We start from the raw sequence: 16,529 nt of genomic DNA on the forward strand, positions 1-16,529 counted from the left end.
TTGAGTAAAGGTTTAACAAATTCTCCAGGGAACCTGAGTTTTAGACAGAATAATAGTGCAATGAAGCATACTGGGCACTGCTAAAAGCAGCACTGCTGGTCACTACTAAAAGCAGCACAATTGCCACACACACACACTACTGATTTGAGTAACCATGAATATGGTTGGAACTGCTAAAAAAAAAGTCTTTAAACACAGCTATTTGTACTAGAAATGTGCTACTTTTTATGCAATCCAGTAACTAATCTAGATCCCATCTCATACAATAAAGTGCTGCACTAGATCTATGTCTGAAAAATAGTAAAATTTTAATCACAGATTTGTGCTCAAGGAGAAATCCTAATTTTGTGGTTGCTGCTTTTCATAGCCCTTGCTTCATAGTAGTGTCACTATATCCTTGTGTTTGGGTAACATGATTAATTTGATTAATGTGTCAGCAGCTCAGTTCTGTCCAAGACGCACATGCAACTTTTTCCACGGCAAGAAAAAAAAAGTTTGTCATTTTCAAGAACAAAGGCAGGAAATCTCCAGAGCACGAGCAAAACACTGGAACAGGGAAGGTGGTGATGGTGATCTGAATGACAGTTAATTGTTTAAACAGACTTGTGTTGTTAAGGAAGCAAGAAACTTCATTACTTTATATGGTATTCTGATGGCTAATCATATCATATAAACTAGGCTAAAAAACGACATAGATCAGACTTCCTCAACTTGTGCCCTCCAGATGTGCCGGACAATTCATCTCATCCCGAGTCAGCATGAGATTTGCTGGCTGACATAAATGCCAATATAACTGCCGAATACCATATTGGGAAAGCTTGTATGTGAATTGACAAAAACATCTTTTTCTCCTTAACAAATGCAACTTTAAAGCAAGTACTTTATTGTTGGCCTTTGAATTTCTACATTTCTTTACAAAAGGATTGTCCAGAACTTTTTAACTTTAGTAAGGATAATACTATGTAACAAATTAATCAATCCTGATTTGTTTTTTTGAAATTAGCTAAATTTATGAACTACTCTATCTGTTCAAGAAAAATAGATACATTCTAAAAATGAATAATTCCTCATGATGGCCTTTTTAGGCTATATTTAAATTGTAAGAAAGCCACATTAAATTATCGGGTGTGTTTTATTTCAAATGAGGAATAAAATAGGTACATTTTTTAAACTAATGGCATTCCTGACCCTAAATGCATTACAAGACTTTTTGCATTACAAGCTTCAGTCTGATAGCTAGATAATCCCAGTTTCTTTTCAGGGCTTTCATCAATGCTTAAAATAGGATATCATGAACTTTGACATTAAAACAGGCTTTGAAAGATAGCTTTAAGCAAATTTAATGTATCTCATATACAGTATTCACCGACAATATCTGTTTACACAAATAATGAGCCCTATACCACAATGTGCAAGAAGTGTTCTAGCATTGCCAAACTTGACATCAGTGTCTGGCATAGTGGAGAAAATAATGGGTCACACTGACACCAGTTAGCAGCATCTTTTTCTTGTGTTATTTCTATACTTAAAATAATATATGAGGTCAGTAGGACTGACCCATACCAACTTATGAAGAAAAAGAGCTGGTCACTGCTACTTTTAAATTTAAAATGCCAAAAGAATGCCTTGTGCAAGTCTTTTCAATCTACAGCAGAAATGTGTGTGTGTGTGTGTGTGTGTGAACATTTATGTTAAAAATGCATTACTGCAATTTCCTCTATGCACGAGAAACAGCTGCATGTGTGCCAACATTGAGCCTTGTATTGATGGCAGTGGCTTGACTTGGATGAGCAGCTGAGATAGAAAAATACAGGCACCACTTGCCATGATCTACTGCCGATACATTAATTACACACTTTTCATTGTCCCCTCCCCACCATTTCTAAGATATAATTTTATATTAAATGGTCAGTTAAATAATATTAATTACACATGGTAGCAAAGTAAATTAATTGTTTGCTGCCTTTTCATTTGTCCCCAAATCTGTTGCCTGAGAAGGCTGCCTTCCTTCCTTAGTAGTAAGTGGATCCTGATTAAAGCATCTCCACACTATGCTAAGTGCTAGTCATAGCAAATTTCACTAAATGTTGGGCACGGTTATTTGTCTATGTCTTCAGAGTTGAGGGTAAGAGTTCTAATTCAAACTTATTTCATATATAGAGGGCAATACACATTTAGAAACCAGAGGACTTCTTCAGACTCTTCAGATGTTGAAATAACACATTATGGTTGTTAACTGATAGAAGTATTTTAAACTGACCTGTGGAGGTTGCATCTGCATTCTCTGACTTCTTCCCCTCCTCCCTCCCCAATCCATATTTAAATTCTACAACACTCTATAGTCCAATATTTCTCAACCAGAGGAACTTTAACATGTGTGGATTTCAACTGCAGAAATTCCCCAGCCAGCATTGCTGGTTGCAGAATTCTGTGAGTTGAAGTCCACATTTCTTAAAGCTGCTCAAGTTGGAAAACATTGTCTAGCCACCCCATTGCATCTGATGAAGTGAACATAGCTTACAAAAGCAGGTGCCTATTAATAAAATTAATTAATTTTGTTGGAAGAAATGTCCATCTGGATTCAGTTCCAAGTGGGGAGAAAGAACGCTGGAAACATGGAGGCTGCTCGGAAGGATGGTTTATTGGTGAACAGGACCACATGGGTTTGAAGTCCTGGGTAGCTAAGCACATGGAGTGGAGAGTGAGTGTTATTTATACCCTCTCTTGGGCTTTGAACTTGAGCTTCTGTTCCTGTGGCAAGGCATGTATCCTATTGGTTGCAGACTCCCATGTGGAGTCATGTTTGTCTGAATCAAGTTTGGTTGAACCTTGCTGGGTGATGTAATGAAGGGGCTTGGTTGTGCCATGTGATGAGCTCTGCTGATAGATAATCCTATTATGTCCTGGAGGGTCATGTCTTAATCCCATCACCCTGGAGCTGAGATCTTTTGTTTTGTAGATAGGTTGGCCCAGTCTTCAATGGACACCAAATATCTGCTGGGGGCAAGGAGCTGGAGCTGAGTTTCTGTCTCCAAGAGCATGTTTCTCAATTTCTCATCCAGGGAAATATAATATTCTGCCTTTTTAATATTTCCTAAAATATCTCATTCTTCTAGGAGGTGCTAACTTTCTTCAATTTGCAAAGATGGGACCAGGCTCCTTCTGTGATAACTTACACAGCACTCTTATCTACAGTTCCTTTCTTTCAGCACAGGTAGGGCATATCCCCCCCCCACGCATTTTAACTTTTTTTCCCTTGATAGAGCATATAATATTATTGATTAAGCCAGCCTGAAATGAATTTTTGCACCAAGGTGTTATTTATAAAGACATCAAATAAATTCATGAATAGGCTAAATAGTGTTGAGGAGACTTAGAATGGGCAAGAATTTTGAACTTCCTTGAGGACATTAAAGGCAATCCTGCCCTCCAGTGGTCAGTAGGGCATAATGCAAGGGTTTAATTTTCTCTGGCTGTTGGCTGCATGATTCCTAAATACAGTTGTCTTTGCCTATCCTATTCACACCTCGTCAATCTTCCTCTGTATGCTGCAAATAAATAAAGGTAGCACTGAATATTTGTTGCCCTAAACTGTAAACAATCCAAATGATATTATACTTTCATTTTGTTTGATAAATGCCCCTGACACCTTTCTTATTAGCACATGGTCCAGAAAATAAAAGACTTCCCATTTTAGGTTTACAACACATTGCTCAATTACTTTGCATTACGGTAGTTCCTATGAGCTTTTTTTTGTTTGTTTGTTTTTTTGTTTAAACAAAGTTGTTCTCAAATCTGAGAATGTTCCTCCTTAAAGTGCTGTCCAGGCTAATTCTGGTTTCAAATTAGAATGCCTCAATGGATCTGTGAAACAAGTGTCCCATCACATAAATACAGGTAGTCCATGACTTATAACAGTTCATTAAGTGACTGTTCAAAGTTACAACACCACTGAAAAAAGTGACTTACGACCATTTTTCACACTTGTAACCATTGCAGCATCTCTATGGTCACATGATTTACATTTGGATGCTTGACAAGTGGTTTATATTTATGACGGTTGCAATGGGCCAGGGTTACGCAATCCCCTTTTGCGACAAGCAAAGTCAATGGGGAAACCAGATTCACTTAGCAACCATGTGACTAATTTAACAACTGCAATGATTCACTTAACAAGGGTGGTAAGAAAAGATGTAACATGGGGCAAAATTCACTTAACAAATTTCTCACTCAATTACATAAATTTTTGGCTCAATTGTGGTTGTAAGTGGAAGACTACCTGTATCCTGTTTGCATGTGGGTTGGGTAATAGTGAGAGAGAACAGGGCACTAATGGATGCCAGAAGGTAGAATGTAGGGTTAGGAGCAGTGGTGGGTTCCTCCTGGTTCTGCCGAGCCGGTAGCAGTGACGATATGACATCACTGAACCGGTTCTGCCCCCCCGCCCCCTGTATTATTCTTACCTTGTATTTGGCCCCACCCCAATCTATTGCTGCCTCCTGAGTCCCAGCTGATGGCTAGAGGGAAAAAACCTGTTTAAACTCTTGCCGTGGGGCTTCAAAGGGCCGCCCTACAGCTGATCAGTGTTAAAAGAAAACAAATGAATAGACTGATGCCTACAAAAATAAATGAGTAGACCAAAAATACATGAGTAGACCGATGCCTGCAAAAATAAATGGGTAGACCAGTGCCTGCAAAAATAAATGGGTAGATCGGTACAGCTCTGCAAGCAGTTAAAAGCCTGGTAGACCAGTACCTCTGCTAAATCCTAAATAATTGTCACATGACCATCAAGCCATGCCTACAAAATAAGCCACGCCCACAAAACCGGTAGTAAAAAAAATTTAGAACCCACCCCTGGTTAGGAGCCTACATATTTGTGTAGGGAACAAGTGAAACAATGCAATTTCTGCCCCTTTTGTTCTTTTATGCAATGTCTGCACATAATACAAAAGAGCAAAAGTTACATTATGTTATTGTAATTCACATTTTATCATTTTGATAATATTAACACATAATTTAGACCATCAATACCTGGAGGTGCTTATATAGTTTTTTCTAAAGTAAAAAGCTTCAGAATATTTTTTCAGTTGTTCTTCGTTAATATACCATTTGTGTCTTGTGTAGATATAAACCATCGTGTTATTTCCTGATGATTATTATGGAGAAAAAATTCTATTTGAAATCTTCCTGTAAGTATTCAGTGACTGCTAAAGCGATATTCTCTAAACTTACTTGCATGCAAGCTTTTGGAAAGCATTAATCTGGAAGAAAAGCCCATGCCTACAAAATTAAAGGAACCACTTTTGAGTTTCTACAATACCCTCAAGTGTCTCCTTACTTTGATGGGCATTTTAGAAGCTCTCTGGTTATTGACATGTCCCTTATGTTTTTAAGAGACAAACTGATACTGTATATGAGAAAGGAGCCGTGAGTTTAATGTTACATTGCCACAAACAGCTCCAAATAGCAGACTGATATATTGATAACCATTATAATAAAATATATTGTTTAAGTTGTAAATATTTCTAAATATGTATCTATGCATGCGAATAATAAATGCAGAAAATATGTGAGCAAAATGATGACCTTGTGTCATTTTGGTGATGTTGTTTCCTCTTTGGGGCAATGTGTATGTGATTTTGTCACATTTAGTTCACTGAATTCACTGAACCAAAAGTGAATGTGACATTACTAGAATTTCTTTTTAAAATGCTGATATCTTGCTCCTTTGGCCTAGTAAGATAAATGAATATTCTTGGAGTAAGCAGAGGAAGCGTACTGCATTTGTCTCATCTTTATTTTTAAAATGCAAGCTTCTAAGGAGAATGGAAAAGAGAATGGAGGAAAAGGAGTTGCTTATTTCACATTTTCTTTATTGATTGCCACTGGCTGGAATTTCAGGTTGCGTGCTAGATATCAGTAAAACAGATGGAACTATATTAGAATTACAGCAAGATTAAGGAAGGTGGCATATACACTGCTGACCAGGGACAGCTGAATACAGGTTTGAAGCTTCTGAACTGTGATGGATCCTGAAAGGCCTGCAAAGATGCTCATTCTTGCATTAGTGGCTCTTACGATGTCACTGCTCTGGAAGTTGCAGAGGGAAAGATTTTTTTAAAAAAATACACTTTTAATGAAGAAAATTATAAATCCCTCCAAATACTATGAACTCCTCCATTTTTTTTTTACTTAAAAGTGGGCAGAGCAAATTTGTTGCAACTGTCAACCACTCCCCATTGCTGCCGCCTCTCTCCTACTCAGCTAAGCTCACCTCTGCTCCTGCCTCTTCAATTACTTTAGAAGACAACAAATCTGTATTCTTGCTTTTGTTGCATCAGCCTTCATATGACTGATCGATGCTTTGACAGCTCATGTTGCCAACCTGGCCCTGTGTTTGGGCTTGACAGATGTTATCAGATACAGCCTGACATTTAGAACCCTTTCAGCAAGAATACAGAAGGCTCTGGAAGATACTTCATCTTCCTTGTCATCCTAGCAAGGTGTGTGAAAGTGGGGGAAAGTTTAGGCTAAAGCTTCAAATCCTCTAGCTGCTCATCCAGCCCTCATTCCTTCCAAGAGAAGAATGAAAACAAAAAGAAAACCTCCTAGACGTTCACTGATATCTATGTAAGGGTGCTGTGAATGAGGCCTGAAAGGGGTGGATAGCCTGGATCCTTCAGCAGCAGGAGGTTCAAACTAAGAAGACTGAGCTGAAGTCGGCTTCTCTTCACGGGATACAGGAATGGGTCTCTCGCTATGGCCGGGCTCTGTGGCAGACTGAACCTTGGGAGCAGAGAAGGTTAGCATGCCATCAGTAGACAGAGAGCAAGTGATGGCTGATTGGTCGACAGTGGAAGGAAGACGGTATCGACGATGGAATTCACGGGAAATGTATCCATGATCATCCTGAAGTGAGACGCAACAAAAACAAAAGCAAAAGAAAACTCATTGGCATTAAAGGGGGTAGTTAACAGATAAGTCCTTCAGAGTCACTTGCTCTATAAACATCAGCCAGGTGCAGAACAGAGTTACAGAAGCAGAAATTATCCAACATATATCCCCTCCGTATTGCTTTCATCCTTTCTCTCCCCTCTTCAAAGAGCTGTCCAGAGCAGATTGACTTATCCTTGCATGATATAGCTAATCATATATTCTATACAGGTCTCTGAAAGTATCTTCATATTGAAGGTATCTTCATATTGAAATTGCAAAATGCAAAATGCAAAATGCAATGACCTGCTTCTTGGCTAGTACCATTCACCAAAGCATATAACATCCATATTGCAGGCCCAGCATTGGCTACCGGTATTTTCCCAGCTGCAATCTGAAGTGCTCCTGCTGACTATAAAGCCTTAAATGGCTTGGAACCCAGGTTTTTGAAGTATCACTTTCCCCAGTTAGAATCAAGCCATCCTGTATGGTCATTCCAGGAGAAGTTGAAGTTTCCCACTTCCATGATGTGAGGGCCAAGATCATGTTTATAGCCCTGTTGTATAATATGGCTTCTTCTAAGAGAGCAGACTAATCCTTTCCTTAACACCACTCCTGAAGATATAAAAACAGAACTCTTCCTAAAAACATTTGGTGGGAATTTTTTTTGTATTACTATCATTAATCTTATTATAGTGGTGTTGTTTTTTGTTGAATTGGAGAAATTTTTATCTTACTGTGTATGTTTTAACTATATATTTGTACTGCAACTGTTTTAATTGCAAATTGTAAATTGCCAGGAATCCCTGACAGATTCAGTGATGTACATGTGCAAAAAATAAGTACATAAAATATTGTGCTGTTTTGGACATGTTCAATTAATGTTAATAAACATAATTTAAGGCTTTGGGCATTTCCATACAAAGAGACATGCAATACTTTGAAAACAACTGTAGACCTCTATGTAGATCATCCCTCTGTCTTTGTGGACTTTTCCACCTGATACTGGTGAGTAGTCTTTAAGTCACGTTGAACTTACAATTCCTTCTCAAAAAGCAGGTGGCAACTATGGCCAACATCACTTTTGCACAGCTCCAGCTAATGCACAAGTTGTGCCCATTCCTTCAGGCAGCTGCTCACATCCTTAGTTACTCATTCCCTAGTCACCTCAAAAATAGACTTTATGCTCTACATGGCATTTGCCTTGAAGACTACTTGAAACAACAGCTTATCCAGAATATGGCACTATAATTTGACAATGGGATGTTGCTATTCCATAAGCTATACTGGCTACAAGTTGGCATCCAGGTGCAAATTCAAAATGCTAGTTATGCTTTATAAAGTCATTCATGATATAGGAATGCCAATCCAGGAAGATCAGACAAAGGAAGTGTGCTTTGAGTCTCTTTGATTAAACAGTGTGATCTATCAGGATCTCAGAAGCTACCTTTTCTGTTGTAGTGGATGAACATCCTCCCAAAGATCTGCATAGCTCCTATCTGTTAATATATTAGTGTTAGCCAGGTAGTGTCAGCTTGTAAATGGTATTAAATAAATAGGTCATGATGTCAGCAGTGTTGAAATGCTAACCATTGTAATACTTTCTTAGCCACATTGCAGATGAAAGCTAGAGATTTGGGGAGGAGGAAAGGAGAGTCAATGATAGCTCTATTTTGCCACTGTGGGGGAACTCTTGTTCTCTCCTCCTCCTTCCAACTCTTAAGCTTCAAGTCCTGCAAAACAGATATTAGCTTGAGATGTCTATGGCTCCCTTTTCATTCCCATCACAAACCAGTCAAAAGGAAGAAGGGAAAAACTGGCAACCTGTTTTCTTTTTCCATCTTCCTTTTGGCAGGGAGTTGATGGTGCTGCAAAATGTCAGAATTTTGAAGGGGTGGGCAGTATTTTTGTTTTTCCTTTTCTTTTCCTTCTTTCCATTTTGAAAGTGAAAAACTGTCATAGTGAAAGCAGCAGGGACCTACAGTGACTCTGCTTATTGCTAGGAGTTCGATTCTCACCAGCTCAAGGTTGACTCAGCCTTCCATCTTTCTGAGATCGGTAAAATGAGGACCCAGATTGTTTGGGGTGATATGCTGACTCTGTAAACTGCTTAAAGAGGGCTGTAAAGCACTATGGAGCAGTATCAGTGGTGGGTTGCTCCTGGTTCTGTCTGGTTCTATAGAACCTGTAGTAAAACCGACGTGAGGCTCCGCCCACCCGGCACGACATCATCATTGGTGATCTGCGCATGTGCAGAAGAGTGCGCGATCCCGCTGCAAACCGGTAGTAAAGGTAAGTGGAACCCACCCCTGAGCAGTATATAAGTCTAAGTGCTAATTAATATTGCTAGTATAGCAACCTGTGGCAAGACAATGATTTTCACTCCTTGTTCTCAACTGGTAGAAGTATGTGTGTGTGTGGGGGGGAATCATAGATCAATTTCAAAGTATTTTGGAGGATCTGGTGAGTTGAAACTTTATTTTTTTCTTCATAGCATCTTGCCGCAACTGCAGGGTACACTTTTTTTTCTGGAATAACTAAGTATGGCCCAAGCCTGACATTGTCATGAGCTGAGAGAGAGAGTGATTGACCCAAAGTCACCTAGCTGACTTTCATGGCTAAGGCAGGAGTAGAACTTACAGTCTCCTGGTTTCTAGTCTGGTGCCTTAACCAGTAGACCATATTGACTCACCAATTTATCCAACAGTAGTAATGTAGAAATCCTTGTGGTTAATAGAAGTAACAAAACAAATGAACTATCAGATTAATTGATAATGAATTGATATAATTCTGAAATAATATAATCAACTGTTTGAATTATCTTTCTGCTTTCCTACAAAAAAAAAACTACAACTTTTTGCAATTAATAAATTAGCAGCATACAGCAAAAGGTAAGATGAAAGAGATTTTTTGTACCTCATTTATCCTTTTTTCTCCATTTTTACTTTATGACATGCATCACCCCCATACTGCATGGACCAACAGTGATTAAGATAGGATGTTTAAGTTCATAAAGCTGTGGTTTCAAAAATTAACATATTCCATTATCCTCTTTGCAGATGAGGAACCAATACTCTTGTACTGTCTTTTCCCCATCATTACAAGCATCAAACTCACGTTGTTTCATGATTCTTTTTCACGGTTGCAATCTGTCTGAGAGAGAAGTAACTGTTGATCAGAGTTTTAAGACTAAAAAATGAGATTCTGTGACTTTCCCAAGATTAATCTTTCAGGTATTATATTCAGGGCTAAAATCTTGGGGTATGCATAAATGAAATATGTATTTTACTTCAAGCTTGAAACAAATCATTCCATCTGGAATATTACATCACAATATTTCAGGCTGTCTGTATTTTGACAGAGCAAAACCTGAAACAGATAAAATGTTTTGTAAAATTTTTTGTAACATGCGACTTCAAGTTGAGGGCTACCAACAAGCCAACTAGAGGATGATGATGATGATAAAATAACTTTCTGCTAAGGGAAAATTTACCAATAGAAGAGAGTGGTTCAGGGTTGAACTGTGAAGTCCTTGGTGTTCTCTGAGCTTGACTGTTTTTGTTGCAGACATTTCATTACCCAACTAGGTAGCATCTTCTGTGCTAGAAGGGAGTGGAGTTTGCTTTCTGTTTACAGCATATACAGTAGCTTGTCCAGGGACCCAGGGTCCAAAGATTCATATCTGGATCCAGATTGGCAGCTTCTAGCCCTCTGACTAGTGCCTGGCAGACTAGTTGAGAAGGATATTGGACTAGTTGAGAAGTTACTGTATATAAACAAAGAACAAATGCACTCCTTTCAAGCACTGAAGATGTTATCTAGTCAGATAATGAAACATCTGCAAGAAAACAACCAAATTCACAGCACCAAGGATGCCACATGGAAATATTTGTTTCATCATCATCTTTCTTCAAGTACAACTATGCCCTTCTTCCTTTGCATTGGGAAGGGGGAGCTATGCTATTTTTTTTTTAAAAAAAACTGGTTATTAGCCTGACATTCTCTAGTTTAAAAGACACTGATGGACAGACTGACTGACTGATTGTGTGCCCTCAAAAAACAATGTGTAGATCTTAATCTCTTATAGATCCCTTTCAAGGGATCTACAAGAAGGGAGGGAAGGGAAGGGAAGGGAGGGAGGAAGGGAGGGAGGGAGGAAGGAAGGAAGGAAGGAAGGAAGGAAGGAAGGAAGGAAGGAAGGAAGGAAGGAAGGAAGGAAGGAAGGGGCATGCACAAGCTATTGACATGGAAAGCCACCTTATTCTGGAAATACAGACTTTCCCCATTTAACTGCCACCATTTACATTCTAAATGTAAATTATATTTACATTTGCAGTAACAAACAAACAAAAAGAGTCATGCACAGACATACAGAAGCTGATATTAAAGGCTGAGCAGAGTACCCAAAGGCAAAGTTAATTTGCATAGAGTCTGCTGCATTTTTAAATGCACTTGGATCTCTACAAACAAAAGAACACAAAAAAAAACCACACTGAGTACAATGCTAAACACCAAAAACTCAGGAAGCCATCCTAAATTAGTTATTCCCTTTTCAATGGCATTTCAATCAAAAATTCCCAAAGAGCCATTGCCAAAGAATCTGAAGCAAGCCATCACCTTCAAACCTTTCAGAAAATAAAAGATAGCTATGTGGAATGGTGACTGAGCTTAGATATGCGTATACACTTTGCAAATGTTCATTTGTCCTATTGATTGTGGGTGCCTTTCAGGGTGCTTTTGAAGAGCAAGACTCACTGCATTTATACATGTATTCTGAATTGCAAATCAGGAGGAACATGCACAGAACACACACACGCTTTTAAGTTGAGTAGGCCAGACCAATATTGTATTACTTTTTCTCACTGATATTTCACTTGATTTTCTTTATATACACAAGCACTGTACAAATATTTTACAAAACAGCAATGGCAGCCTGGCAATGGCATGAAGGGTGAGGGAATGATCAGATCCCAAATGGTTTCTTTAAAATGCCAGCAGCATTGCTTCAAAACTCCATTCCCAGATCATGCTACCAACCGTAAGGCAGTAGTGATAAATTCGTGTCTGGTCTACCTTGCTATATCGGCCTAGGAAGGAAAATTCCAATGGCAAGAGGCAAGTCAATTTTTAACTGCATCACATAAAACAGTAAACACTAGAAATGTTTTCCCTTGAAATGGTTACATTGTGTTTTATGCTTGAACCAAAACTCAAGAAGCATATACATTTTGTTTTGAGCATGAACTGCTCAAAGCAGCCATTGTATTCAAGGTCAGTCTCTGTGTTGTAAGTCTTGAGGTAGATATTTCTAACATTCCTGTACTGTATTTGAAAAAGATCCATTTCTAGATTCTCAACCCTAAGGAACCATGCTAAACTTATAAAAGCAGGGTCTTTGCAGTTTATTCAGTAGTATTGCCCATCAGATAATGGAGTTCATTTTGGCACCCATTTTTTTCATAATGTACCCCCTTAAATAAATGTCCAGGAATGATATTTTAAGGACAACAAATTCACTTGGCCCTAACTTCATAACTCCTTATATGAAAAATGTTCCTTTCTTCCATCTTTCCCTGTCTCACACACAGTCACAGATATACGGCTCTGATACAGACTAAGATCATACTGTGGGAGTATTTTGCTTCTGACAATGATTCATATTTAGATTAAGCCAAAAGTGGGATGCATATTTACTTATTGATTTATGAGGTATATGAGGCAACATAATGTTTAGGTGGGGAACAATAAACCATTAAAATCACAACAACTAGAAATGACAGGCACTTAGAAACCCACAAAATACATTACAACCCTCTAGGCAGTAATTTCGATCAATCTATCTCCAAATACAAGGAAAAAGGCATGTTTTAATGCCTTTCCAAAGACCAGCAGGATTGGGTCTTCAATTTAAATGAATAAAGTCATTCAGATCAAAAACATAGTGCAGGACAAATTTAATTTTCTCATCTACCATACAGGACATAAAGCTAAATACTTACATAGTTTCATCTTGTTTCTTTTTTATTTCCTCTCTCTAACACCACCAATCTCTAAAATTACTAGATTTTAAGCCCTCTAAGAAAGGGGCTGTCAATCCCACTTGGCAGAGTTTTATAACTTTAAGGGAAATGCTGACTTTATAGATTCATATTTTCACATAACAAAGTGTGAAATTCTGGATTTCCACATGAAAAGCAATATATTTCTTAGGGGTTTTTTTTTTTTTGTTACCTATTGAGTATTTATGTTACTTATGGAAAAGAGATGGATAGTGGTTTTTATTTATTGTTTGTTTACTTATTTATGACTCGTGTCTAGGCCACCTGGCTTGCAAATAACTGCTTGTCCTCAGTCTGTAAAGTCTGAAGTTTTGGAAAACAGCCATGAAACATCTTCAAACTGCTTCAGAAGAAATGGAAAATATCCACAGTTCATAAACTTCCTCCAACTAACTCACCTTTTTCTTCTCACCATACTTCTACCATTAGGATTTTCTATAACAATTGAATTAAAATTATAAAAGATCACACAGACCACAAAGACAAACAAATTATCTTATACATTTTGGTGGGTTACAATCTACTTTATCATATTTATTTCATTACATTGTGGTCCACCAGAGTTTATATTTTTATTTCTTCATTAGTTTTGCTATGAATGACTAACATACTGTAGCTACTCCTCTTGAACTTATTTAAAGTTCTGAGAACTTTTTAAATGATACTACAATTTTTTCTTACTCTACTATACATTTTGGTCTTTGGACCCAATGGACAATGCAGCTCTTTTTGCCTGACTTTATTTGAGCACAAGGTTCTTTCCTAGAACTCCAGACCACATTTTTTATGTAGTCAAAGATCATTCTCCGATTATGTCTACTGCCTTCTAAATATGATGAGAAAAATATTTTTTTAAAAAACCCTGTAATCAGATTTGGAAGGAGACTTAGAGGTATTCTAGTCCAGATTCAAAATTAGTGGCATTATGGCTTCCTTTCATGATGACAGTCCAGCTCTATTTTAATACCTCTAGTGCAGGAGAAGTTACTACCTTTTAAGTCAGTCTATAGGAAAGCTCTTTCCATAGGGAATGTCTATTGTTTAGCTTATAATAAACATTCCTAAAACTTCTAGCCATTGGTATTAGTCGTACAGTAACATTATCACCATCATATCTTATCATATGATCTTTCCTGGAGCAGATACACAATCAACCTCCTTGCCTAAACTGCAGGTGTTAATATCAGGTGAATAAAAATAATTCCTTTGCATTTGTAATATAATGGAAATTTTCATTATCACTCTTCCTTACCTGTCTCTCATTGTGTTTGCCATGAATTTCCACAAAGTCCTCAATGACTTTTACACTCAAATCTTCAGGGGAGAAATGCTTTACATCCAAAAAGACAAGAAACTTGTCTCGGTCAGATCTCACCTGGAATGAAATAAAGACCACACAAACACATCCCCCCCCAAATAATTAAAATTTAAACTATTAGCAACATTAGGTGATTAACTTATTTTTTATTCTCTCTCAGATTATATGATGATATCCTCTGCAATACAGTTTATAAGAACAAAATATCCGAGCTTTTTAAAAGTAGCCTCAGGCTAGGGCTGGTTGGAGATGAACTGACTGGGGGGTGCTAAATACCTTACTGCAATGAATATTGAGTTGGGGAGCTTTTGTACTAGCATGTTTTTTAAAATAATTTGTATATAGAAAATATGTTAGAAGGCTACTGTAACATATTAAACTAAAATGAATCTATGGACAAAGTTTTTATAGTGTTTTTGCCTTGCCTCACCTTATATGAGTCTAGATGACATGGTCTTTTTTTCTTGCTATTTGGAAAACTTATGAAGGTGAGAAAGAGTACATAGGAGGCAGGAGGCAGAAGTTATCCATCTTTAAGTACTATTTTAAGATTGATACATTAAAATGACAAGATTGATTTATTCAAAGCATAGGAATTAATATGCTAGATTTGAATATAAATTTTGGATTTGTTTATGTTCCTACAGAAAAGCTGCTTGCAATGCATTTTCTGGGTTCCTTTCACTTCACATTAGGATCACAGCACCATTCACTTAGTGGTTTGGGCATTCATCTATTTTGTGAATAGATTTTTTTCATTTCCATCAAATCATTTACTATAAGTTGTAATTCACTGACCTTAAATATACATACATGCATAAACACTTTAGTAATCTTAAGATTTCTCACTGATTTTTAAAAGTAACCACTTTGTCATCTGAGCTCTTGCTAGCTTGTTGACTTGTATTTTACATAAGTTTGCAGAATATGGAACAGAAGAAAGAGTAAACAGGTGGCATTTCAAACCTGACTGTTCTGAACACACGGTCTCAGTAACACTTTATCTTTATAAATGGTTGGTAGGCTATTCTTTCATAAAGGCCACTATAAAGCACTCTGATCATAACATGCCTAACATTTTCTGTAAAGAACATACAAGGTGCAGTACTAATGGTTGAATATGAATTTATTTCTAGCTACAAAGAAACCATTGATTTGAATACAAATGTCACACACACAAACATCTGCTTTCAGCTAAGCATGTATATATGCATTCCAGTCCATATTTAGCAAATATTTAAGTATATTAAGAATAAATATGCTTCTTCCTTTCAAATTATCATCACAAAACACCTGCATTACAGTTTAAGTATTTGATAACAAGAACAGTCTGCTATTGTTCTTTGGCCATCTAACCTCCCTATAGTATTGATAAGATTGATTAAATTCTGGAACAATTTCAGATTATGTTGTTTGCATTTTTGCAAATTATTGTAAATCCTACCACATTCTAGTCTCTAGTCAGTGTTGCCAGAAATCAAAATCCTGGTGGTTTAGTGTTACTTTTAGGAGAGATCTTTAAAATAGTTTAAATATATTGAGGTATAGGGATCTTACCTCAGAAACACCTGAGTCCAGCAAAGTACGGAAGAAAGATTGCCTGTAGTATGGGCTGATGGTAGAAGAAAACAAAGGCAGGAGATCATATTCAAAAAAACCATCTCCAAAAAAATGGTCAAAAAAGCGGCTTGGAATTAAAGGTCCAAGAGCTCGTTTGAACCAGGGATGCTGAATGGTAATATCCATGGTCTTTGCTGTGGCTGCAAGCTTAGAAGTCGGAAGAAAGACAGTGCAGTCACTTTGATGATAGTGAGGTCTTAGCTGAACCACACTGTAGGATTATAGAAAACGTCCCTCTATATATACCACTTTGGCAGAATGAAGGCATCAGCGGGATTTCTGGAAAGACATGATCTCATTATGAAGGTCAATCTGGTCAGCAGAAATTGTAGGGACTGACCTGGGTGTGACAGTCTCGTTAGAATCAGTGCCAGAGGGCTGGACAGTCTTCAGCATTCTCTGGAGAGAAGAGCTATTGTATTATTTACCAGCCAGCCATAACACGGTCCTTTTGCCTAGGGACTCACAAGAGAGCATTTTGCCCACAATACTACAGATCTTCATAATATCTTCATAAGTGACTTAGATGAGGGAATAGAAGGGGAACTTACCAAATTTGAGGATGATACTAAGCCGGCAGGAATAGCCAACATTCT

General features: G+C 37.6%; 1 protein-coding gene across 1 annotated transcript; it reads right to left on the bottom strand.

The window, feature by feature from the left end:
* Positions 1–6,702: 6,702 nt before the first annotated feature.
* On the bottom strand, positions 6,703–16,059 carry CRYAA (crystallin alpha A). The gene is made up of 3 exons (XM_070943478.1): positions 15,871–16,059; positions 14,248–14,370; positions 6,703–6,912 (listed from the first exon to the last, which is right to left on the bottom strand). Exons 1-3 carry the CDS (start codon positions 16,057–16,059, stop codon positions 6,703–6,705), a joined length of 522 nt encoding a protein of 173 aa, XP_070799579.1.
* Positions 16,060–16,529: the final 470 nt, after the last annotated feature.

Source organism: Pituophis catenifer, unplaced genomic scaffold (assembly GCF_029215685.1).
Source record: "Pituophis catenifer annectens isolate HBS135680 unplaced genomic scaffold, rPitCat1.0.hap2 SCAF_4, whole genome shotgun sequence".
Classification (NCBI taxonomy): domain Eukaryota; kingdom Metazoa; phylum Chordata; class Lepidosauria; order Squamata; family Colubridae; genus Pituophis; species Pituophis catenifer.

What these genes read in the sequence shown, in the direction of transcription:
- CRYAA (XM_070943478.1), bottom strand. Translation starts at nt 16,059, where the DNA reads ATGGATATTACCATTCAGCATCCCTGGTTCAAACGAGCTCTTGGACCT. An exon ending in TGGACTCAGGTGTTTCTGAG is followed by an intron (nt 14,371 to 15,870) that starts GTAAGATCCCTA and finishes ATTTCATTCCAG; the next exon opens with GTGAGATCTGACCGAGACAA. An exon ending in GCAAACACAATGAGAGACAG is followed by an intron (nt 6,913 to 14,247) that starts GTAAGGAAGAGT and finishes GTCTCACTTCAG; the next exon opens with GATGATCATGGATACATTTC.